General features: G+C 37.4%; 1 protein-coding gene across 3 annotated transcripts in view; it reads right to left on the bottom strand.

The window, feature by feature from the left end:
* VWA8 (von Willebrand factor A domain containing 8) overlaps window positions 1-26,007 on the bottom strand; it is a 191,631-nt gene that overhangs the window by 46,269 nt on the left and 119,355 nt on the right. For all 3 annotated transcript variants that reach the window (XM_069802635.1, XM_069802636.1, XM_069802637.1), the window contains exons 27-36: window positions 22,948-23,056; window positions 21,870-22,008; window positions 20,363-20,565; window positions 12,943-13,059; window positions 12,390-12,454; window positions 12,165-12,290; window positions 11,415-11,524; window positions 9,208-9,362; window positions 7,276-7,477; window positions 1,560-1,641 (exon numbers count right to left, since the gene is read on the bottom strand). In XM_069802635.1, coding sequence (XP_069658736.1) covers window positions 1,560-1,641; window positions 7,276-7,477; window positions 9,208-9,362; window positions 11,415-11,524; window positions 12,165-12,290; window positions 12,390-12,454; window positions 12,943-13,059; window positions 20,363-20,565; window positions 21,870-22,008; window positions 22,948-23,056 — 1,308 coding nt within the window. The remainder of the gene's footprint in view (window positions 1-1,559; window positions 1,642-7,275; window positions 7,478-9,207; window positions 9,363-11,414; window positions 11,525-12,164; window positions 12,291-12,389; window positions 12,455-12,942; window positions 13,060-20,362; window positions 20,566-21,869; window positions 22,009-22,947; window positions 23,057-26,007) is intronic.

Raw genomic sequence — 26,007 nt, forward strand, 5'->3', positions numbered from 1 at the left:
AAAATAGAAAACTACAAAAGAAATAGGAAAGACCATGACCTGGGCACTGAGGAAAATACCTTTCCATCAACTTAAAGTAACACCTTTCTCTAGTGCTTTAATAAAAACAAAGGTTTAACCACTCATTTAAAGATGGCACAGCTTTATGCACAGAGAATCTCAGCACTGCTTTAAACTGTCAACTTGCAGACAAATTTACTGCTGAAACAGAGGGCCTAATAGCTACATAATATGAAGAGACATTTAGATAAAGTAGGAAAGATTCGTTGCATTTTTTCAGTACTGTTAATGACATGCATAATGACTTGGCAACTTGCACTAATACTACAATTAATAATCTTTAAAGATAAAAGAAGCAATAACACATAGGCCTCTACCTATGACTCAAATTGCCATGTACTAATTCAACTGAAGAAGAGTTATCTTAGCATATGAAAAGTCACTTTATTTATCAGTTCTTAATGGATTTTTAAATCTGGACTTGTGCTCAGATTTGGCATAAATAGCTTAAGTCCTCATACTAGGTTAAGGGTCATGATGCTGAAGTTTGGCTTTGTAATTTTTGTAATTTCTTATAAAATCCTAGTGTAAAATAAAGTGTGATTCCCTATTATTTCTATGTTAATGCCTTACATTTTTGAATGACTGTGTAAGATGTAGGCCAATGGATCAATTATAAAGTGGTGAACAGTCCAAAATTAATCCTCTATTAATTAAAAAATTCCACAGTTATTAATGATGCAGAATTAGTTTAAATGAGAATCAATTAATATTGTCAAACCCAACATCAAATGGATAGAATTAAAAAAAAGAAATATAAAATTCCTGATGTGTGAGTTTCATATATGTGCTAGCTAAACATGCAAAGTTGAGAGACTGCTATTTAAACCAAAAACCTTTATTATTATTATTGCAGTGGAAAATGACAATTTGTAACCAAAATATACATTTATATCATAAAACATTTGTAAATATGCTCTACAATGGTCAGAGATGGATGTTAAGCCCAAACAGAAGCCACACAGTCTGGCTATTTTAATGTATCATGCAAGATACTTGTGTGGAATGTATACTTTCCAAAGGGAGAACCAAAACTTAGAGAAGCTCAAGTTATTCTCAAGGTGAACTTTATATTGGACCAGAACTTGATGCCTGGTTTCCTAACACCTAGCACTGGATCATTCTGCCTGTCTTTATTAGACCCTGAAGAGAGAGAGAAAAAGGAAAAGAAAATAAAGATAGCAAAACAAAATGAAAGAGGGTAGAGGATAAAGTGGTGAAGAGCTGCAAAGAGCCAAGGGAGTGAAAATCAGAAGATAAAGCTACCATTCATATTTACTAATTAATTGCTACATTTTCATTGGTATCACCTAGTAAACAGATAAGAACTGTTGACAAAAATATGCTGCAACAATTGCAGAATTTTATCCACTAGGTATGAATTATTCTTACTTCCCACATCAGAAGAAATATTTGCTTATCCTTAAGTAATAATACACACTAAATTATCTTTGCTCTTCTGTAAGACAGAGGCTGCTCTAATCAATAAAATCAGTTACCTCGGAATAGCAATGTATTTGATTTTCTTTGAGTTAAGATCTGTTACTTCCAAGTATCCAGCAGCTTGTGGGGGAGTGACATCTGAAAACAAACAAACATGTTATTTTCCTGCTGCATGATTAACCGGTTATTGCATTTGCATTTAGCAGATTAAATTTAAACATTTCATTATACAGTACCTGTCAGAAAATAATAAGCTTTCACATTCAGCGCAGGAGTGTAACTTGCAAATACGGAATTGTTGTACTGTTATGATAGTGACTAAGAAGCCAGGCACAATTATAAAAGAACAATGTATTTGTATAGCAAATGTCAAAATTACAGACAAATAGAGCCCTACTCACAAAAGCACTGATCAGGCATTACTGCAATCCCTAACTCACTGCTTTTATCTGTCACTGAAGGTAACGTCAGCTGCATATCTGACTTTAAAAGCATATTGAGGAACATTTCAAAACATTGTGCTTATGATTCCTGCTTCAAAATTTCCCAATAATATTAACCTAAATGTTGTTGCCTTAAATTGAACCACTCTTTTTGCAGGTAGATTCCCAGTATGCAAAGATTTTATAACTTCATAGTAAATAGCCCTAGACTATCGGGCATTTAATATTCTGTTTATAGACAGTTTAATGAATACAGCTAATTCTATGGTCCCTCCCTCAGAAATAAATTTGTGTGTGTGTGTGCCTACACTGGCTTTTGCCAACATATGAGTACACTCTGCCTGGGCTCAGAAGTGGCTTCCAGTTAGGAGCTGGCTTTTATCTGCTTGGAATAAATTGAGGAACTTAAGTTTTTCAGAAAAGAAACCAGAAGACTGAATTACACTGCATAGTATGGGTACAAAATATCATTGTCACAAGATGAAAGCAAGTCTAGATTTCCTTCTGAAACAACTTCTCTTTCACCTCCTTGAAATGAAGGAGAGCCTGATGTTACCTGCAGAAGTGTTGATGGTTGCACACAGCACGCACAGACGGAAAAGACCAGTAAGACCAGCAGTATAAGGGGGTCTAACATTCAAATGAGTATGAAGAATAACCCACAGCAGCACTTTAGGCATATCTAGTTTATCTACATATCTATAGTATGCAAATCTACAGCAGCACATCTGTTGACTTTACTCATCTTCATAAAAATGGAAATATCAAGCACATTGGAAATAGGAAAAAAAAGTCTGGAAAAATGCAGGTTTGTGGGCCACAGAGCACTTTTTGTTTTACCTAGATTTTGTTACTGTTTTAAAATGTGCTCTCTCTTCCGGTGGTAATGGAGAATAAGATGTACATTAAAAATTCTGATGAAGATCTACAACAGAGAGCTGATACTGAACTGGAAGGGGTAGAACTGTGGGATAAAAATTAAAAATTAAGTTAATAACTTAGAGAGAAAACACAAATCAACCAAATTAAATTATAGAAAGACAAACGATTGCAGAGTAGGAAGCTAAGAAAAGGTAATCAAATGTTTAAATGCAACACAGGAACAACTGGCCAGGCCCCAGAACTGCAGTCAAGAATCTTACGATGAAACATGAACATCAGACCTAAACAAGTGCAGTTTGTTCCTCTTTTGCTGAAGCCCAACAGAGAACAGCTATGCACAGCTCCAGACATCAAACCTTCCTACATGTGTGTAGGAAAACACAGACACATGAGAGAGTCCTGGGGGTGACAAAGAGGTTAGAATGGATGGGCTATAAGAACAAATGTAAGGATTTAACTTTTTTTTTTGTGTCTACAAAGAGACTTTTTTTGAAAAAAACACATCCCATAATATCAAAAAGATCCTTATAAAGACAGCAATATTATCCTGACTGAGTGGAGGTGACATGAAGCATTCAGTTTTGTTTACAGCAAAAAAAAAAAAGCTGGATTCTAGGAAAAGCTTTTCTTATACAAGGAGAGTAAAGCATTGCAATAGGCCAATTGTTTGACAAACATCAGTTAAGAAGAGTCTAAACATGTGTCATCCTGTCCCTATATAAATAGGTGGACCAGATGATGTGTTGAGGTTATTCCTGTAACTGTGTGTGTTACACTACATGTTGTTCCCGTTACTGTCACACTAATAGAGATACGCACTCAGTAATAAACTGTTATTTTATATTCCTGTATAGAAAGTGCTGAGAATCCGAGTAAATATTTACTCTCAAGTAGCCCTTTTTTCTATAGCCCTGCTCTTAGAATAAACATGAATACTTATTTGCTGGATTCTGCCATGATCTCATGTGAGTTTATATTTTGTGGCCATACATCTATTTGGCAGTCTTTGGGGAGATTATTACTTGTTATAGTTTCTTTTCAAACATAACTATTATCCTGGTTTACAGTTCCAATAAAACACAAAGGAAATTACTTCTTTGCTTGTTGTTCCTGGAACAGTTTCGGTAATACATATTGGAGCATGCTACGGTTTGGCTGAGTACTTTGAATTATTAATAGAACTGGAAGGCTGTGTGCCAGAACTGACCAGTTGTCCAAGAAGATGAGAAAGAAAGCCTGATAGATACGCAAACTGAAGCAAAAATATAGAACAACTTCTTGAAGGCAACATAAGACATTAGTGCAAGAACTTCAAGGGACTGCCACATACTCGATTTTATGTAGTAGGATGCCTTTGCTTCACTATGTCACCTCCCAGGAAAGGATATAAAGAGTTATGAACGAAGTCTTATACAACTTTATAGGTAAGTAACTACAGGTTTCCAGTGCAGAAACAACAGCACAGATGAATCACCAAACGTCCAAAGGCCTCCATGAATTATGCAGCACACTCAGGAATAAGCAACACTGAATCTCCAAGGGATGAAGACTGTTAAGTAGCTCCTGGTAGCAGTTAAATGTGCATTCAATTAAATATCCTGTCGATCAGTGAGACTGAGAGGCAAACTCCAGAAGAAACAATAGCCCAGCAGAGAGGGCTGCAAACACTGGATCCCAAATGGGCACAGTAAGGACTTATTATCTCACCTTCCAAGTGAGTACATGAACGCGTGTCACTTTTCTTCTGCCTTCCCTTTTTCACTTGGAAAGATTTTGGATTCATGCCGTAACAACGGCAATACTAGGTCTCTCTAATCTAGTACCCTGTCTCCAAAAGTAGTTAGATGCTTGACAAGTGTAAGAATGGACAAGCACACATGGTATTTTCCTCAAGTCACCAATCCAGGGGCTTCTTAAACTGAATGTGGTGTCTATATTTTTATGTCTACGTATTTAGTAACTTTCCACGAGTTTGTCCAGTTTTCCTTTGGATCCATGTTTCAGCATTCACAACATCCTTTGGGAAGCATTTTCACAGGTTGGTTCCCTGCTCTGTGAAGAACCACCTCTTGTTTGTTTTGATGAAGTTCCCACTAGCCCCATTAGCTGCCCCCTAACGCTAGTACTGAGTGTAAAATTGTTGCTTTTTCCACATCTCCATGCCACACATGGTCTTGTAGAACTCCACCATATGCCCCTTTCCTGATCTTGTCTCCACATGCAGGAGATTTGGCTGATGTAATCTTGCTCATCCTCGTCACCCTTTTCTGAACTTATCCCAGTTCAGCCTTCTCCCACCTTGAGACAGAGGACCAAAACTACACCGTGTTAGGGACACACAGATTTATACAACAGCACAAAGATCTTCTCTGTTTTGTCTCTGTTTCTTCCCTAGTAATTCTTAACATTTGATTTGCTTTTTTTTGACTGCTACTGAGCTTTGAACTGATATTTTAATGAAACTATCTATCATAACACCAAAATCAATGCTCCTGAGATGTACTGATCAGCCCCACCATTTTAGATGTAGAATTAGGACTCTTCCTTTCTTCCTTCATGTACATTATATTTACCTATACTGAATTTCATCTGCCATTTCTATTGCAGTCAGCACTGTAATCCTTCATGGTGAACCCCTTCTACTGTGAATAATATCCAGTATCATCAGCAAACAGTCATTTCACTGTTCATTCATTTTTTAATTTTTCTGGTTTTTTTCATGACTGTGCTGAGTAGCACAGGTCTCTGTAGGATTCCACTCATAGCTCCTCCACTAGAAAAACTGGCTATTAACTGATAAATGGAAATGTCTGAAGTCCTGAAAAAAAGGCTACGGAACAGAAAACCTAGAGTCTTGCTCAAGTCCAATTTAATTGTATCAGTAAGGTCATATTAAACATGATTCAGTTAAGATCAATTTTGGCAATTCATAAATTAAAACGTCATTTAGAAAAAAAAATCAATAATAATGATCCTCAAGAAGGACTTAAATCTTTCAACTTAAATGGCCATAAAGCACAAATGAAACCTCATAAAATTTTCTATAAATTTAAAGCTATCAATCGCTATTCATGAATATATTTCACCATAGTTGAGGAAAAAAAAAGTTTGTATCTCGTTCAGCTGTAACAAGAGATATAAATTAAATTGCTTGGTTAGACAGAAGCCAATTCTCAGACAGATAATTTGCTCAGGTCACTGGTATCCAGGATTCATGAAGAATGTCCTCTGGTTTTTAATTATATTAATCTAGCATTATAAAGTGTTATATACCACAGCAACTTAAAAGACTTTCAGAAATAACTGTCAAGATCTCAATTTTAGGTATCATTTGGAAGCACTGTATCCCTCCCTCACTCCCAAATCAATAAACTAATTTTAACAAAAACTCAGAAGATTTACCTTCTGAATTTTTATACCAGCTACTTCAGAGTAGGTTTTGGGTTTTTTTTATCATAAAGGCCTAAAAAAAAAAGAGACCCAGTCTGACCCTTCCACGGTTTATAAAGTATGAGAAGATTACAGCCTGAAGTGGCATAATTCCAAGATCGTCATGCTAACTCTAGGTTTTATTAAGTTTAATCTTTTTAAAAGCTAACCTTTTCTTTACAAATGTAGACAACTTCAGTTTTCTACCCTGTTTATATCCTTGACTTTGTTTCTTTAGTCAAGTGAATGTTTTATCCTTTTAGTAATAAATAAAAGGATTTCTCTACACAGCGAATTTAATCTGTGTTAGACCATTTATTTTGTAAAAGGGAGTTAATTTGGAATAAAGCATTTTATTCGCGGACAGAGAGTTCACATACAGAACAAGTCAGGAATAGCTTCTTGCTGATGAATTCTGAAAACCTGCCATTCTACCATATACATATATTTTGGGGTTTTTCTCTTTTGATAGTGACCTTTCCTTGGAGATTTCTAGACTTAATTAATGCAAGACTCACAAATGCTGTTATTTAGCACTAACTGGTATATTTTTAGTCATTGGCTGAAGAAGCTAAAGATACAATGATAACAGAAAGCTTGGCATGGCAGCACAAAAAAGCCTGAAGGCCTGTAGTCTGTACCTGCTTTATTAGCGAACAAGCGGAGGATGGTTTTGCTGTATATGAATGCTGCTCATGCAACATTCTCTTGGAGAAGAGAAGAATTAAAAAGCCTGTGTCTCTTCAATTTGGACAGGAGGCAGATGTGACTGAAGTTTACAAAGTCATGAAGGTGATGGGTAAGGTGAATGCAGAACTGTTATTCTCCCAGTATAATTCAGCATGTTAATAAGATCCAAACTGTTTTTAACAATGAGTGCAACTACTCTCATTCTTCCTCAAATGCTTGCTTTGTGATTCTTTAAGAATATTTTGGAAAAAATTCATGAGTGATTGCAGTTTACAAGCCAAAAACAAACGTGTACAGTTGTTGCAGCACAAGTATATGAACCTCTTACCTTTTGGGTAAATGTCTTTCAAAGGCACATCTCCAGGTGCTAAAATTCTGACTATTTGATTAGAAGCCAATAAAGTTACACAATTGGTTTGTTTTGCAGCTCCTGTTTTCCTCCGGGCTCCATAATAAAATGGATCAGAAGGAGAAGCACGTTTGCAACTCAGAGAGGAGTTTCTTTTCCAGCTATACACTTCACTAGGAGACTGCAAGAGAGAAGGAGTCTACTGAACAAAACATTACTATTATCGAGCCTAAGAACAAATGTTTCTTGATAAGTCCCACTTTTTATCTAATTTCAAATCAAATGTAGCTCCTGTGGTTACCTCTCATGTCACCGCATGACAAGAAGACCTCGATTATTCTGTCATTAAAAACTCCTATAGGAGTGAAAAACAACAGACCACCTACACAGATTTTAGGAATTGAGACTCTTTGAAGATCTGAAGTTGAATCAACATTTTTTTTTCATGTTGAACCAGGAACAGAAAGCACTGAAATAACCTAATCTGGAATCAAACTATGTAACAAACTGTTACCATAATCTAAATTTCCACTAACGTAGATAAATGCAAACAGATATTTCAGTAATGAATTCAAAGGTAGGCTGGGATTTGGCTCCAGGTTCAGAGACATAAATGTAGGTGTCCACATGTGAGCCAGGTGCTTCATCTCCCACTACAGCCAGTAGAGCCTAGAGAATAAATCATCTCATCTTGAAGAAGGCCACTACGTTTGGCCAGCTGAGCGTTGCTACTATGAGTAAGAGCTTAGATACCTTGTTCATACTAAATACCTACACCATTAACACTAACCACCGAATCTGAAGTTTCGTCCCACCACCCTCACGTTCACCTTTAGCACTCCCTCTTTGACATTCACATGGACATTTAAAGCCATGTATAAGGAAAGACAGGGCTTCAGTCTAAATCAGGGAGAGCAAAATGCTTCATCTCCAGCGTCGGTACTGAAGTGTGTAGCATCTCTAGTACTCCCTCCTCTAGACCACCTCCCTTTTCCACATCTATTATAAATAATATGAAAAGCTAGTAAAATCAATGTGGCAATATAAATCCAAATCAAGTAAAACTCAAAAGCTAATTGCAAAGACAGGGAATGTCTTATTGACAAAAACATATTTTTGAATCATTTTGGATTTCAGAGTATTTTCTTCAATCATTTGGCTTTCCCCAAATTTATGCCTATTAACAGTTACATTTTCTAATTTGCCTCAGTTTATTAAGCAAACTTGATATAGAATTATTTATTCCATAAGCCCCACAGTTTTTGTAGGTAGTAAATATAAATAAATCCAAGGAATTAAACATACTGCTTTTATTTTCCCTGTGTTTACTTCCACTCCTTGCAACAGCCTTAGTCATTACACTATTAAGTTTCAGTGTCCTTTCTGGTCCTTTTCTAATTGTGTCACAGGAAAGAGCACAATTACATGCAGTATTTACACTTCATTACATTATTAAATAGTGAAGGGGCTGTATAGTTTTGTTACCATTTTCTGTATCTGTTTTCTTTTTCTTAAATCTAGAGTCTTGTTAGCTGCTGCACACTGAGCAAAAAGTTCACACCGAACAGTCCAACATGGTACTGACATCTTTTTTCTCAGTGGTTATATTTAATTAAAAATCTATAAACCCCACAGGATTTAGAAAATATTCCTCCAGCCAGCACTATTCAGAACTTGCCTACAATGAATTTTGTCTGTGCTAGACATTATGTGGTCCAATTTCTTACTATTTCAAACTCCACTGAAATCCCTCTAGATTAGACTACCCTACGAAACGGTGTACACCACATGCATTTTGTCATCTACTGCCATTCCCTTCTTTTTCCATATCATTTGGTAAACAGGTACTTAACTGGTTACAGAATAAATGAGATCATATTACTTCATTGTATAATAATGCTGAGTATTTACCAAGAGGTCTGGGAAACCAATAACAATAGTAGCATAATTATGTTCATCTGAGAAAATCCTGTTGGGGGAGCTGATCTTTTGTCCCACAGCTGCACTGAGGTTTTCTGAAGATAGCTGGTCACTTGAAACGGCATGCGGCACACACAGTTCTGACGCTAAACAGGGAAATTAAACAAAATGAAAGTCATTAAATCCAGATGTGCAATAGGAAACAGTATTAACTGTAGGAGTGCTGAGCACTGATCATTGCTATTACTTTGAGCATAAAATTACTAAAAAGCAAAAGATTTGATTATACTACACTATAACACAGAAAAGTCAGGAAATAATGTTATTTTTTTAAAATACTTAAAATCAGGAAATACTAGCTTTGTAGTTGCTTATACCACTTAATTTTGCCCTCTACTGTGCAAATGAGGCAGGAAGCCTGTGGAATAGAACAGCTTGTGATCTCATTGAAGATTGCTATAATGCAAATGCACAAAAAGGCAAAATGCAGCTTTGCACAGGTAAGTGTCAACGTGACACTTCTTGGCAGCTGACTTACTGTCTGCAATTTAAATAATGTTATTTGTAACACATTTCTGGTAAATAATGGTCTAGTTTTCTTTTTCTTTAAGCTAAGGAAAACTAAATTATATTCTGTGCAACTGTAATAGCTTTTTACCTTGCCTCAAATTATCAACACAGTCAGAACCCGCTATCTTTGGTTCTGAAGCATACACTGTTCCCACTTCAATGGGCAGACTATCTTGTTTACCTGGCAGTGGGAGAAAATCTTTCCTCCCTCAAAGGATGAATGGGCTACTGGTTTGGGTCAGTGGCAAACCCACACTGGTCTACTTTTTCTTAGTTCTCCTGTCATAGGTTCTGCCTCAAAGAATGAGAAGAGGCTGAAGATGTTATTTTCGGGGTTTGCTGGATGATTTGGAAAAAAGTGGAGAGGGGATATGGTAACTTTTTAGATTGGAAGAGAAGAAATAAGATAACAAAGGATAAAAATAGCACAAAAAGCATGCAGCAATAAACTGTCCACAAATACTTTTGAGACTGGAAATTATAATAACGTTTCTACCCATCTGAGGAATGATCTTCTATAATGGTTTCTAAATAAGGCAGTAAGAGGAAGGAAACTACTGCGCTCTGATGGAGCTTGATAAGTTGATAGAGTAAACTACAAGAGATAAAAAGGATCCCAGATATTTAAGTTGTGGTTCGAGTCTTTGGTAACCAATTTGTTGCTGTTTGTGTAAAATAAGCTGTATTTGTTATTTGTCAATAACATTTGCTTGTATCGTATTTACACTGTGTTAATCTCATTCTTCATACTCATGTTAGCCACAAGGACCAGGACAAAACTTCTTCCCTCTTTAACAGATATGAAGTGGTTTCTCTATTTTTTTTCCTCTGTCTCTCTGAAACACTCTGGAGATAGGCCAAAGCCCATAAACTGTTCGGTGGGATGCACATGTACTTCCAGTGTTATTAAACCAGGGAGACTAAAGATTTTGTGCATTGTCATCAAATGCTCAAGGTTCAAAATGTCATCAGATCTGAAGATAGGCAGATCTTACCAGGCAGAATGATGATCACTGGCGATTTCTGCCTTCTGTAGCCAAGACAGGCCTCAATGCCTAACATTATTTGGGAATTTTACTGAACAAATTCTCCCTATCTTTTAACACAGGTGTGATGGCCTCGATGGCCTCCTGCACATTATCCACAGCAGTTTAGAAACTGTGGCTTCTGTTCTAACAGTAGGTCTTTTGTATTTTTCTAAGTGTTGAGACATGTCTTCTAGCTCATCTGAGTGTGTGTAACAGACCTGCAACAGCGTGCAGACTGGGCTCATCAACATATTTGGTCCCTTCTATTCTACACTTTAATTCCTGCCTAGTCGTCTTTTTTCCTTTTCCATTCTGTATACTTGTACGTTTCCTGAAAGTCCATGGCTGAGGGTCTTAAATGCTACAATGAAACAAAGATGCTTTATTCAAACAACCCGAAGTTTGAGCATGGAATTTGCCATGCTTTGTGAAAAGTTATTATTAACCAAACATGATAAGGGGAGGACAAAAAGAGAATCAGAGAGAAGGTTACCCAGACCTTTAAAGTAAAAGAACCTTGTTTGTGCAGCTGCAAACACAGAAATGATTAAAAAAAAAAAAAAAATAAAAAAGAGAACAGGCCAAGCTTGCATTCAATACCCGTTGTTAAGCCAAATCCCGTATCAGCTGGCTCTTCACTCAATGCGTACAGCTGGCAAACCTCACTGTCTTCAGCTTCCATATGGGCACACTTGGTTAAAAGAAATTTCCTGTAAAGGATACACATTTATAATAATTCATAATTAAGCTTGTAACTCTAAACAAGGACTTCTATCTTCTGAAACAGTGAAAACATTCTACATTTATATAAACAAGGTTATCAACACCTTTTGCTAAAACTAAGTATGATTTACCAAACATCTGTGAGATAGGAAAGGGTAAGCCAGCAAGTGGCAGATTTGTCTTCTGGTAACTATTTACACACTTTATTTGTTGTGCATTTATAAAAGTAAGACAGCAGAGTAATATTTCTTTCATGCGATCATGAAAGTAAAACAAGCAGGCACTAACTCTGGACGATGAGGCTGTATATCCAAAGCTAGGTCTACCAACATTCTCATTTCTAAAGATCAATACCACCTTGCTAAAAACAGTATTAACATGCATACAATCAAAGCTAGTCTAGATTTTCAGAGGCATGAATTTAGGCAAGCATATCCTGTTCATTTCCTACTCTAAAAGCCTACCTGCACTTTCACCAGAGCAAATCTGCATCTTAAGCACCAACTGTTTAAGTCTAGCCAGTCTCACAAACTGAAGAAACAACTCTGAGACCAGGAGTGAAACTCCTGAACATAAACAAGACACAAACAAGAAATAATGCCAACAAGAAAACTAGGCTTGACTAACTGATTTGTTTCATTTTCCACCAAAAGCCACCGGTCTTCAGCTGCCAGGAAAACAGATTTCAGATTGATCGGAAGCGAGATGGTATGAGTTTGACCCTCCAATACATCCAGTACAATAAGGCGGTTTCTGTAAAATTGGAAGCCAAGAAAAGAATAATCAGATAGGGATGTACAGGAGGAGATCTGTTATAAATCAATATAATACAAGGATATAATTTACTCTCACCCTGCTTCTTTGTAGAAGACCAGCCAGTTTTTGTGTGAAAACTCTCGGCACATTTTGTAGTTGCTCTGTATAAAAATATGTCATACAGCAATTAGTGTTTGTTAGATTCATCCCAGTGAGTTTCCCTGACTCCCCTGAAAGTGTACTGCATTATTCCTTTATTTAGAGTAATCCACAGCATTAATTACCTTTCAAAATGCTACCTAGCCTGCCTTGTCCGAAGTCATATAATCGTGTCATAATTGAGTTCATTATTTTGGACATAATCCCTTGCAACAAAATGTTCCGTTACTTCCAGTTCTAGCTCCAAAGAGGGATATTTTAAAGATATACATCCTCAGACAATACAACTTATTTGCATTTGTCGTATCACTATTCCATAACGATGCTATTTTATGTGTAAGGCATTTAAACCTACATCAGAGTAAATAATTAAGTGCTTGGGCCATAAAAACAGAAAGATGAACGAGCCTGGGGCAGTTTTTCCGATATTGAGCTTTGATTAAAAAAACCCCAACAACTTAGTATAACAGAGGCAGGTGCTATTTCTCACCATCTCTTCTTTGCTGCTCCACCAAGATGTTCTCTTAGGAGACTCTTGAGCATCTGGTAACAGCAAAAGTCGGCGAAGGGCACCATTGTTTGTATCCAGCAACAACACAACATTGCTCTGCAAATGAAAAGCAGACCTGTGTACATCTCAAGCCCATTTAAGAGACTACAACAAATCTATCTGAAGCACTTTTGCAATGCTAGCTACTTAGGACATCTTGAAAAGATTATCGAGATTTTGTTGGAAAACGTAGGCTGAATCCTCTCGGTCCATTTCAAAGCTCATGGAGAAATTTAACAGGTTAAGTACATGGAAAAAGGGCTGGAATGATATTCCAATTTTTCTATAATGTTTTACCTATACATCTCACATCCACTTCTGCATAAGCTCTAGGAACTAGACTAGTATGGCTTACATGTCCAAGCTGTAGTCAGCTACAGGTGAGAGACATACCAGTTTTGTTCTGTCAAGTTACTAAAATATCTCATTTCAGTTTTTATGTTTTCTTAGCATCCCTCTAAAGTACCCATTACTTAAGTTACACTGAAGGTGAAAAACTGGTGAGAGAAGAAATGGCTTAGTACTTTCTCTCCAAGTTCATACTTCTGATACCATGGAGCCTATTAAATATCCCAGTGCGTGACGATCCTTTTGTGACCTGCACGCTCAAGACGGCTTTAAAGTGTCAGAGGTAGGACAACTGTTGGAGGACAGCAGGATGACTCAAGAGGATGGAGATCAGAAGCAGACAGGATACTGAACAGAGTGGTGCAAGCGTCCTCCAAAAATCACATGTGAAAATATGGTATGCTAAATTTTGAACTGCTTCAGATTTCTCAGTTTGTTACTCAATGCCCCAGGGTTCACACATTATTTCAAATTATAGGGACATTTTAAACATTTCTTTTTACAAAGTACTATAGCTGCTCCTGTACTGCATTCAGCTCTGGGGCCCCCAACATAAGAAGGACATGGACCTGTTGGAGCGGGTCCAGAGGAGGGTCATGAGGATGATCAGAGGGCTGGAGCACCTCTTCTCCTATGAAGACAGGCTGAGAGAGTTGGGCTTGTTCAGCCCGGAGAAGAGAAGGCTCCAGGGAGACCTTATAGCAGCCTGCCAGTACCTAAAGGGGGCCTATGAGAAAGCTGGAGAGGGACTTTTTACAAGGGCATGTAGTGATAGGACAAGGGGTAGTGGCTTTAAACTGAAATAGACTAGATTTAGATTAGATGTAAGGAAGAAGTTCTTCTCTGTGAGGGTGGTGAGGCACTGGAACAGGCTGCCCAGAGAGGTTGTGGATGTCTCATCCCTGGAAGTGTTCAAGGCCAGGCTGGATGGGGCTTTGAGCAACCTGGTCTAGTGGAAGGTGTCCCTGCCCATGGCAGGGGGGTTGGAACTACATGATCTTTAAGGTCCCTTCCAACTCAAACCATTCTGTAATGATTTGATGATTCTAATGTGCTTAACTTAGAATTCAAGAGAACAATGATTCTGGGCCAAGATTAACCACATCAAATGAAATTTAAAAGGTACAAAAGAACAAGTTAATTAAGCTTTGGGTTGAAATTTCTGTTTGCCATTCAAGGAAACGTTAGGTTCTGCAAGTACATTAGGTTCTGCAAAGACTTACTAAAAGTAAACTGTCTACGTACAACATCTGCAACAACGCACAATAGACGTTAAGGAAGTAAAACATAAATTCCCACAAATTCTCCTAAATAAAACAAATACAAACAATCTGAGTCACAGCGGTTTTGGTCTTTTTGGTACACTTCATACTTTCACTAGGATCATTTGGGAGAATTAACTTTATTTAATAATGACAGTCATTTGAAGCTAAATATGGTAAAGCATTTAAAATATTGCCATGTTATTTGGAGCATTTGGGAATTTCAGCTAGAGTTCAATATGTCTAAAAAAAGAAGTTTGCTTATGTATTACAACCCAAAATTATAGAAATGTGGCTCAGGACAAAAAAAAATTAGGGCATTTGCTTTGGATTTTGGTTTTCTGCCATATTTTATTTATATAATTCTGCAAAAGCAGTGCTGAACCAAAGCAATGCATTAGCCTTCCACGTGAGATAAAGAACACATACAAATCAATTACATTCTTCCACTTAGTGTTAAATTTATGAGAGCAGTTGGTAATATAAAAAGCCTCTCTACTCCACCCCTTTTGATGTTAATGGTTTCCTTCTGTGCTAAGTGACTGATGTATATTCTGTCTGTGTTTAAGAATAGATTTTTGCGTCACTTGCAAACACATCCAAGAGCAGCTCTGGCAACTCTTCAAGTGGGCTGGGAAAAGATGTTGGTGTGCAATTCCACTGTGTTTGCTCTTGACTGGGAGAAAAGTAACCTTTGGGCGACCTCCTGACCCCGATGTCTGGAATTCCAAACTCTGGACAGATGCAATAACCAATCTCGTGAAGTGGTGTGCCTTTATTTTTAGTTACTGCAAAGTTTCCCTTTCCTTACTGCTGTTTTTATTTTAGCCAGCATTTTCCTCTTAAAAGTCCTTAAACCAAAGAGGGCTGTGATTTCACTTTGCTGGTATGGGAAGTTGTTCCTTACGGTCTCGCAGACAGGAGAGTTAGGGGAAGGAATACACTCCAGTTTCAGAGTGGGACAGTAAAAAAAATTTGGTTTAACCCTCTTGTATGCTTCTCCCTGTACTCGCTCTCGGTTTCGTTCTCTTCTGCCCTTGATGCTCACGTCCCGAGCAAGCAAGTTTGCCAACACAGACTCTTTTTAGCTGTCAGCTTCAGATGAGGCTGATTCTTATCTTGGTAGGGTAACTCCTCTGTACACTCTCCACCTCGCCTCCTGTCCCACAAGCACCTTTTCCATTAGTGCCACTCAGTGACCCCTGGAGTGAGGAACACATAACAATCCTGACACTGTAACTACTAGGTATAGATACAGACATATCATATCGTTCATTAGGTTCAAGTGAAAAAAGTCTGTGCAAGAATTTATGGTTTGGGGCTCAAACCTCCGTGCCTTCAGAAGTGGGAAATATATGCAAGTAGATTACTGGTGTTCCAGTTAATGCGAGTGGTGTCTTTCAGATGATTTGGGAGACCTGATTGTACTAGAGATTTCAGTGAATGGAGAACAGTAAACAGAGACATAAACTTTGTGCTTATAGAAAAGGAAAGTCTTCACCTTTTCTATAGAAGATGCACACCTTTCTATATAAGTACACCTTTCCTTTTCTATAAGGTGTGCTTATAGAAAAGGAAAGTCTTACGTAATATCTAAAAAGAAGTGAATTTAATAACATCAACTACTTTTGGAAGAAAATATACTCCTCCTCCTGAACACATACGTCAGAATATTTTGGGGACTAGTGGTTTCAGACATTACTACTAGTAGGTTGTAGCTCCTTCCGTACGCAGGTCCTCACTTGTGATTCAGGCCAGATCACAAACTGTTAAAAAAAGTCTTCTTTCAAAGGATGTTTGCCATCTTCTACATGTAGTGAGCAAAGTGGATCTCCGTGTCAGCTTCTGGGCCACAGACCCCCTCACTCCCTTGCTATCGGAGAGCTTTGACAAAGAGCTCCAGCAGCACGTGGAACAGGGAAAAGCTTCCCTCCCTCCCTCCCTACCCCACCTCCTGACCAAGAAAGATAAAAGCAGAGTTAAAGGACGCTGGCAGGACACTGCGCTCCCTGAGGTAGACTGTAGGTTACTCTGTCCGTCCAGTTGTAGCCTTTCAAAGAGCAAAGTGCTTCTAAGAAAAAATGGAAGTGTACAGTTAATTTATATGCAAATCAATCCTCCGTGTGCATTTTCCTCCTATAATCCCATATAAAATCATACATGAAGTCATCAATATTCTTTCCAGTCAATATCTGCTCTCCTTCTGTACGGTAAAAGCAATAGGTGCAGAAAGAAAAAGTGAAATAGGGGGGCACAAAGCTTTATAGGAAATAGGGGTACGGCCTGAAGTACTCGTGGGGAGGACAGGGCAGAGGCATTGCTGCTTTGAAAAGATGAATGCAATTCCCACCTTATGAGAAAATGACTTGAGATTTCTGAAGAGTCTTTTCAAAGTCTATCAGCTTAGTCTGAACAAAAAGATGGAGTCAAAACAGGCTGCGCTCACCGAGACCAACAGCCACCATGAGGAACAGAATCAACTACTCTTTCTTCCAAGAAGATGTAAAGGTGGCTTAAAAGCAGATAAATCTCTGATTTGTGCTATTAAGTTAAATCCCTGAGGAGTTTAGTTTTTGTAAAATTTTATTTAAAAGGACAGGAAGGAATGGTGATTTTTCATTTTATTTCACTGGAGGGCTCTATTGAATCCAGATGGATGTCATCTGGGAAATAAATCACACAAGCTTATTTGAGAAGCCACAATATCACCATCTCATCCTTTCCAATAAGGTTATCATCCGTTTAAAATTGTTTTTTTTTATAACTTAGAAACATTCATCTCCAAAGACGTTTATTAAAACAAAAAATTGGGAAAAATCTTTAGCTTTTCATATTGTCTAATTAATGGACTATAGTATTTATGAAATATCGGCTGTCAAGTGGACTTTTTTTTATTAAATAAATGCAACTTCTTATTTCTACAAATATTGCTAATATTTCTTGGTCTTTTTGCACATACACGTAGATGAACCTCTAAAGCATCACATACATCATCTACATTACTTGTTTTTCTTGAAGATCTGTTTGATGCACCATTAGCACAAGTAGCTAACCCTTGGAGCCTTGCCCAAAATACAGATGTGCCACTAATCTACTTGTCGTAACACGTGAATGCTGCAAATTCTGAGCTTACGCCTGCCAGTGACCTTAGTACACCTGAAGATAGGCATCTTGGCTATATGTCAAGGCTCCTTCTGTAGCCAGTGGAAAGAAAGAGGCACCTCCAGAGGGCAATTCACTATGCTCTACCTTAGCTGGGATGAATTGCTCTTGCAGATCATCTTTATCCTCCCAACAGATACTGAAGGTACTTAGATGATCAGCTTAGACTATATGCTTACCTGCTAACATCAATAATAATGGACTTAATTTCATATACAGCAATATCCACCTCATTTCACAAGTGCACAAAGAAAGCACGTGATTTTTTCATGGCTCCACTGCAGGAAGAGTTGGGAATAAAACCTAAGCTTTCTGTGGAAAAATTAAAACTACTTGAGAATCTCTCTTTTGATTCAGTGGGAACTAGAAATGCAGAGATCCTAACACATGAGCCCTAGTTTAAGGAAGGATAGCAGTGGCTGCAAAGACTACAACAGCAGCATTCATCTGACCTGTGCTTTGGTACCTCACTTAAAAACCAATCCCAAATAAATTACTAATGTAGTTCATGCATATGAACATGAAATACACAAGAGAATCCTTTTTCATCATTTTTTTCTGTGCCAGATGCTTATTTAAGTTTCTCAAGAAGTCTAAAATTACTTTTGAATGGCGTCCTAAGTACACAATGACTTTTTGCAACCAAGTTTGTAGTTTAATGAAACATATTTTCACACTCAATGAGTGAGTAGTGAGTTAACAGTATCTAAAAAGTCCTAAGATAATGCAAAGCACTCAGAATATTGTGATTCTGTGTTATTTTCCAGCAGGGTAAAACAGGCTTATTTTCAGACAGGATTTGTTCACCTGTAGCACTTGCTAAGAAAGGCAAGACTGAAACTGGCAATCTTTAAGCTTTGCCAGAGAAAAAACTTGAGGTTACGCTCAACTGAAGTCATCTGGAAAGGGGCACTGAGCTACCATAGTCTCTCCACAAAACAAACTTCATTTCAGAGTTTAATTCATACTGTCACTGAAAAATATATTCCACGAGGACAGGCAAAACCAGTCACAGAGTTAACTACCTAGTGCTTCATGGATGAACCTTTGATAAAAACTTCATTGCTGACACCAAATACTACTATGATTTGGTTAAAAACAAAACTAGCAGGACAATTATTTTCACAGTAGGAATTTCAGAGGCTTAGAAAACAAAGAATATTGCTGGGCTTTATATTAAAGAGCATGAGACATTCTAAACATTCTTAGACACAAGATAGACTGCCATCTGTTTTACAGTTTCCTGTGTTGACTTTGCCAAAAAACACCAAGGATTGTTTAGAACCAAAGAAACATGTAATGTGCATCTCAAAATTGCCCGAATGGTACTTCTATAGCTGTTCAGGACAACTACACAGGCAATCACCACAAGCAGGTAACTTCAGAATCATAGTTTTTCCAGGTGGCATTGGAAAGTGTCCAAGGCAAAGCTAAAGAAGGCATAGGCAGTTCTACTAAAGGCAGAAGAATTGTTTTTCTCATAAGGCTTCGAGCTTAACTGCAGTGTTTGAGACCAGAAAGTGGTGTCAAACCTTGACAAACGTTCCTGGAACAACAGTATTACAGAGACACTAGTTATGAAATAACTGAAAACTACTTAATACCCTAACTCAATGTAGGGAAGGTTCTTCTAGATCAGAGTCTCTCACCTACTGAAAAATAGGCAGAAGAAATGCAGGACAACAAAAGGAAAAGGAAAAAACAACCAACAACGATGACCAGATTAAATGCCCATGTTAAACCACTATGACTGGTAGGTAACATAATAAACTATTATTAATATTAAAAAATGAACAGCAGCAGCACTGTATCAACTGTTGTCTCTTCCCACTCCCAGGCAAAGAAGTTTGGAATTGGAAATGTTCCAATCAGTTCACTGATAGTAATGGAAAGTGGAAAGTATGTGGAAAGTATGCAATACTTTAAAAAAAGGATTCCAGTCAAACGAACACTGAAGTCATCAGTGGTTCTAAATTTGCATTGCTGATACACTAGATGGCAAGGCTTACATAGTCTTCTTTCTAGTCTCAGTACTTCAGATGTTACAGAATGAGATATACCAGGGTTCACAAAACAAATAAAAAATACTGGCATGAAGCAAATACAAGCAACATTTTACTTTGTGACTCAGAAAATGTCTCTTTCATATGCTATCTGAAAAGTAAAAAGGGGCCAAGATTGGAGCAGAACTTAAGTTCACAGCATAAAACAGCTTGCTTTGTACTTTGCACTTTGCAAACATACGCTGCTTGACTGAGACTCCTGAACCCAACTCTCTATCTCCCTTTCCCCCATGAAGGCCAATCTCCCTTTACCAGTAAAAGAAATAAGATAAGCAGGTAGAACTCAGCTTCAAGAACACAAAAGGACATTGTCCAGCTAAAAAGTGCAAGAGGAAAATCTCCACATAAAAACTAAAGCTGAAGGCAACTCCCAAGCTTCAATTATAGCGAAAAAGAGAACGTTCAGAAAGGGTAGGCTTGTCCAGGCTACTTCAATCTATAGGAGGTAGACTCCTGAGCAATCCTGCCTTTATGATACTACTTTGCTCATCACTAAACATTTAGCTGTGTTTTATTTTTTTTTACCTCCTCTTCATGTAGAACCACTTGACCTTTGAGTGGATTTCCCAGCGGTGCCACGGTCACAAAAGGTTGCCAGACACTTCCAACTGTTCTTGGGAAGAGGTCATAAAGATCCACGAAGTATCCACTCTTACTAGAAACGTTCATGAAGTACAAGGAAACAGGATTGCACGTAGTAACGTAAAGAATGTTTTTGGCTTCCTCTTCTGAAATAAGAAAATAAAATTAATGAAAGGCTACTGACATCGTGCGTTGCTCTTCTGGAAATATATATATCATAAACTCAGCATATGAGGTAGCAAAATGTACAGAAAAATTACCACCGTTGACACAGGAAGATGAAGAGAGAAACGGTTTCCTGATACTAACTAAATGTTAACAGGCAGAATCTTGCCACAACACTATTAACTCTTCAAACAAGTAGTCCAGGGCACATTTATGTAGACATGACTGCAACGCCTGCCAGCTGCTAGTATATACAAAATCTGTCCAGATGTTTTTCTTTGTTTAGAATTTTGGTTCTCCCTCCTCCTCTATCCCATCTTCCCTTTCAATTCATGTATTTAATAATTAAACATGGGATGAATGCAAACTTCGTATGGAACTTTTCACATATAGCACCTTTCTGACTGATTTCAGGCAATTCTTGAAATCAATACAAAGCCCCCTAATTTCTATTTCGCTGTCATAAAAGTCTGTTAATGTATTTGAAACTAGGACTACAAGCAGAAAAAGCAGCATTCCAGTATTGATCATAAGTGATCTGTTTATAATACACAATAAACTTTAGACATGTTTAATGAGGAGCCCTAAAAACGTTTATGAATATTCCCAATGACACAATTCACTTTGGGACGTAAGTAGTACAGGTAACTAAGGCAGGTTTGATCCAGTGAGAAAGAATTTTAAGCAGTATAAGCACAGGGGAAAAAAGCACAGCACTCTGCAAGTTAAAAGATTTGTATTAAAACTGAATTGAGAGAGGAAAAGTCAAAGAATCGATTTTGTGAAGTAATTCAGTGTTGAAAATACAAACTAAACAGACTTGCAATTTTGTGGCTGTGATCTACTTTAATTACATATCCTTCTCCTAGTTTGAGAAAGATGCATATCCTTACAAAGACCACAACAACTCAGTGAAATTATGCTCCAATGTCAGTGGCTGATTATTTTTGTATTTCACCTACTGTTAAAAAAAAAAAGTGGAAAAAGATAAATTATTATTCCTATACTCCATTCCCATACTCCATATCCTCCATTCCCATATTCCAATTCCTAGTATTATTCCTATACTCCATTGCAAACATACCTAGAAATACACACTACTGTGAATGCACTGAAGTGTTGTTATTACACTTAGAATCCTTCATATTGCCCTTTTATATTCTGCTACTGGCTATCGGCAAGCACTTATGAAGTCGACAGCCCAGTCCTTCCTCAGGTCCAGGATATTTCACATATTTATAATATTGGGCATCACTACAAAAGTTAGTAGCTTTTCTTACCGCACCTTTTGTTACCGTGACATCACAAATTAAGTTAACTTCACCCAAAGGCAGTGTCCAAAAAGCGAGTTCTTCTGTGAAACTGAGGGACCTGGCTTCATGTCGTTCCAGTGGAAATCCTTGAATATTTAAGTACACAGGGCCCTAAAACAAATTATAACAATGAGGGCTTGTTAAAATACTCCACTCACCGTTCTTCATGAAAATCTAGAAGTCTTCTTCAAGACTTAATACTATTAACAACAGAAACAGACCGATTACTAAATAAATGAAATGGAAAAAGAATTGCTTTTCTGCAAGCTCTCTGAATATCCATACTGCCATTTCCTTTACAGTATAGAAATCATCATGCCTCTCCTCTTTAGTCTTTTATTGGTTTGGAACCATTAGTGCCCAGTGGCACAAAGGAGGTATCATGTACTGATAAAACACAGTCCATACGAGGAAAAAATCAGAATATTTTTGTTTCAAAGAAGTTCAATGGTGATTTCTTATTATATAAAGTTTAAATCTCACTGCTACATCACATTAGCAGTTCAGATTTTTCCTTATTCACTGGAGTAATAATTACTGAAGTTAAGCCAAGAACTCAAAACTGTAAAGGACTTAGAAGCTTTGGCTGCAGGTCAAATTGTACCAAAGGTTCAGATTCAAACTTGGCAGTGCCGAAGACCCATAAGAATTCAGCTGCATGCAAAATAGAAACAGAAAACAGCTTTCTTTTCAGTCTGATCTTACCCAAAAATTGAGATCTGGGGCCTGAAAAGAGCCACCTCCAAGCATCCAAAATAGCTACAAAGTTCCCTCAAATATGGTATTTTCAATATCCGTATAAAAATCTCTCTTCAAGAACTTCTGACCAAACTTACTGATTTTAAAGCACATCTTACACCGTGAGGGCTAGGTATATAAAAACATTCATTTTTCTAGCCAGTATAAAAAAACCTAAGAACAGGTAACAAGAACCATGCTCTGTACATACTTTTTCCTGAAGAAATTGATCACATTTAAGTTCTTTGCATCCCAATACATAAAAACAGTATTATATGAATTATTATTAATTTTTTTTTTTAAAAGACAGACCTTTACATTTATTTTTTGAGTTTCTGTTGGACACAGCAGTTTCTGTTGTGCATTCCCCGGCTGATTGACTTTCCAGTAGCCCATAAATTTATGATCTGGTAACGGCAGTCTGTCAAACAATGTAGGAACAAACAAATTTTTACATTCATTAACCAGCAACTGGTATGGAATAAATCATTCAAACAACTGCATTTTTCCAGTGACACATATCTGAAGATTCTCTTGTAGAAAATGTTTCCTTGCTAAAATATTTCATTTCTTTTACATTTTAAATCACAAAAATTTAAGCCTTCTGGAATAGTAATACAGTCACAAGCTAAACAGCATCATAAAAGGAGCAGCAATTCACATAATATGGCCTCAAAAGGAAAACTTTTCCGGTCTGAATTATTTGAGATATGTAATAAAATATATCCAAACCGTCTCTTGCTTTGCTTTATTCAGATCAGGCAGGGTGTGATAGTACCACTTAAAAGAACTCCTGTTAGTGGCACACTCATCTAGAAAACCAGCAGAATCAGCAAGTTAACCATGCGATAAAAGTTCAACAAATTATTTCCATATATTTTGCCAATGCTCACATGAACAAAGGCAAAGGAATACAGATGTGAGCGTATCCCATTGCCTTCTTGCCAGTACAGTCTACAGAAAGGACAGGGACATCTTTGAAAGCCCCAGTTGCTTGCCTCAGTTGCTTGCCTCAGTCTAATTTCTTCATTTCTGTACCTTTTATTTAGGGAAGAAATACATGGGCCACAGCAAAGCTCATTTATACAGGCAAAGAAAATGCTGGCATATGACAAAGTAGCTTGACAGTGAAATAGGGAAACACAATTTTTATTTCTTTCCTCTGAAGTGATCTGCAACCACTGAAAGCAGTTTGACTTCATTAATTGGCATGAATACCTTCAAGCTAATGAACTCATCACTTTTGGTTTCTTTTATTTGGGATCAGTTGCTCCTAAAGAGACCTCCTACCAAAACTACATTCTGTGCTACATGCTGTTGGACATTATTGTACAGCTACAAGACTTGGCAAGAGAACAGAAGACATTCCTTCTCCCAGTTTCTATAAATATCTCCGAAGCCTATTTCAAGGAAGTCCTTTTAGACTGTTTGTTAAAAGTCTGTGCATGGTCTCTTCTGTCTGATGATGCTCGTTCCTACTACAATTATTTCCCCTCTCCCCACCAACCAACCTGGCCCCTCTAGACATTAGAGGTTTGTTTCATTTCTTGATATTGTTTTCAGAATAAGAAGGGATCCCAAATCAAAAATCCCCAGTTGGACTATATATGAATCTTGGGGAATTTTAATTTTACTTTTTTCCCACTGGGAACCTAAAGTAAAATTCAGGGAATGAACACTAATATCCTCTACTCTTTGCAACTCATGCAGGAAGGCTGGACGAACTTTTCTTACTGGTATATTGACACCAAATCTCAAGCAACCTGGAGAAGCCAGTACTCACAGGTAGACAGTCACTCAGCTTCCATCCCCATTCTGCGTTTGGACCATCTGCCAAGGCAGTCAGATAGCCAAAGACACTTTTTGCAAACAGAAAATGGTTTGGATGCTATAGATCATTGGTGCTCACAGATAAATATCCAGCTGCCAGCAATATGCCACTGGGGCATTTAAAGAGGAAAGTGCATCTCATTAATTCCCTCTCTTACTCAAAGAACCAGTAGAGTCTTCATTGCCTGTTTGTTGCCTAGTTAAGAATATCAATAGATACCAATGTTGAAGAGTGATTTATTTTGCGTTCTTCCTCACTTCAGTTTGCATTTTTCCATTCTTTACACCCAGCTAGTCTAGCCAGATTCTTCCCAATTTCAGAAAAGAAATTATGCCAGACTCAAAAAAATTGCAAGTACAATATATTGTAGATTACAACATTCAATACCGTTAGGAGAAAACATTCAGGATGCACTATTTCAACATATACACAGTTCTTAGATAAATTTATTCATGCAGTCAGAAAATGGGCAGTCAAGTCATTAAACTAAATGTCAGTTTATCCATGAACTGGAATTTTACTTCAGGCTTCCATTTCAGTATCAAAATGATTTGTTGGCAAAATGTTGGCTATGTCTTGAGCCAAAAGTGTGTTGTGTGCAAAAAGAAACTGGAGACTTTTTTTTGCTATGATGACTCCAAGTAGCATAATCTCTGATATGCCTATAATCAGCAATAATTGCTTCCCATTAGCTCAATGGAACATCAACTTCCACAGGGATTTGGACTTCAGTTTTAATTCCTGACACATTACTCCCATGGACAACATCCTAGAAATCAACGGGTTCACTAATAATTGTGAATACTTATTAAATTTTAAAACAAAACATATGTTAATAACCAGCTCTAACCAAATACCCTGCTTTATATAGCAACAGAATTACAGATTGCATTCCCAAAGAAACAAAACATTTCTACTCTGGTTCAGCTTTCTGGAGATTTGCTTTGCTAATAGTTCCTCTCTTCCCTCAGGAAAACTGATTTCTCCTTTCTCCTGGATTCTGGAGGTTTTGTTTTCTTCCCTGTTTCTGAATGATTTAGTTTCTCTGGGGCAGCAGACCAGCTCATCATGAACAGCAAAGAGGAGGGAAAGGTAGATCAGAATTTAAGAATAAAAGAGAAAGCAGAATTCAGTTCTTTGTCAAGAATAATAGGGACCTTATTCTTCCAGGGCCTGACAGTTCTTTTTCACTCTTATCTTACTGCTCTCTCATATAAATCTGGTCTAAGAAAGACTAAGAGTATTTAAGCAGCTGGTGGCATTAAAGGTCTTATAACCAGTCTGCCTCCTGAATGATTTTCAAGAGAGAGTGAGGGTGCAGGACTGGAACAACATGCCCACAGTGAAAATGTGTATGCATCTCAACAGTTCTCCTCCAATGAATATATATGATACACAGTGAAGGAGTGAAATTACTGTATTTTCCCAGGATTTTTAAGGAAAAAGCAAGTTTTGAAAATAACTTGCAGTGACAGTACTAGTAAAAAGCTTCACAAGGTGCTCCTGCCACACCACTGTATTTCAAATTAATTAAACAAATA

The sequence above is a fragment of the Haliaeetus albicilla genome, chromosome 15, assembly GCF_947461875.1.
Source record: "Haliaeetus albicilla chromosome 15, bHalAlb1.1, whole genome shotgun sequence".
Taxonomy (NCBI): domain Eukaryota; kingdom Metazoa; phylum Chordata; class Aves; order Accipitriformes; family Accipitridae; genus Haliaeetus; species Haliaeetus albicilla.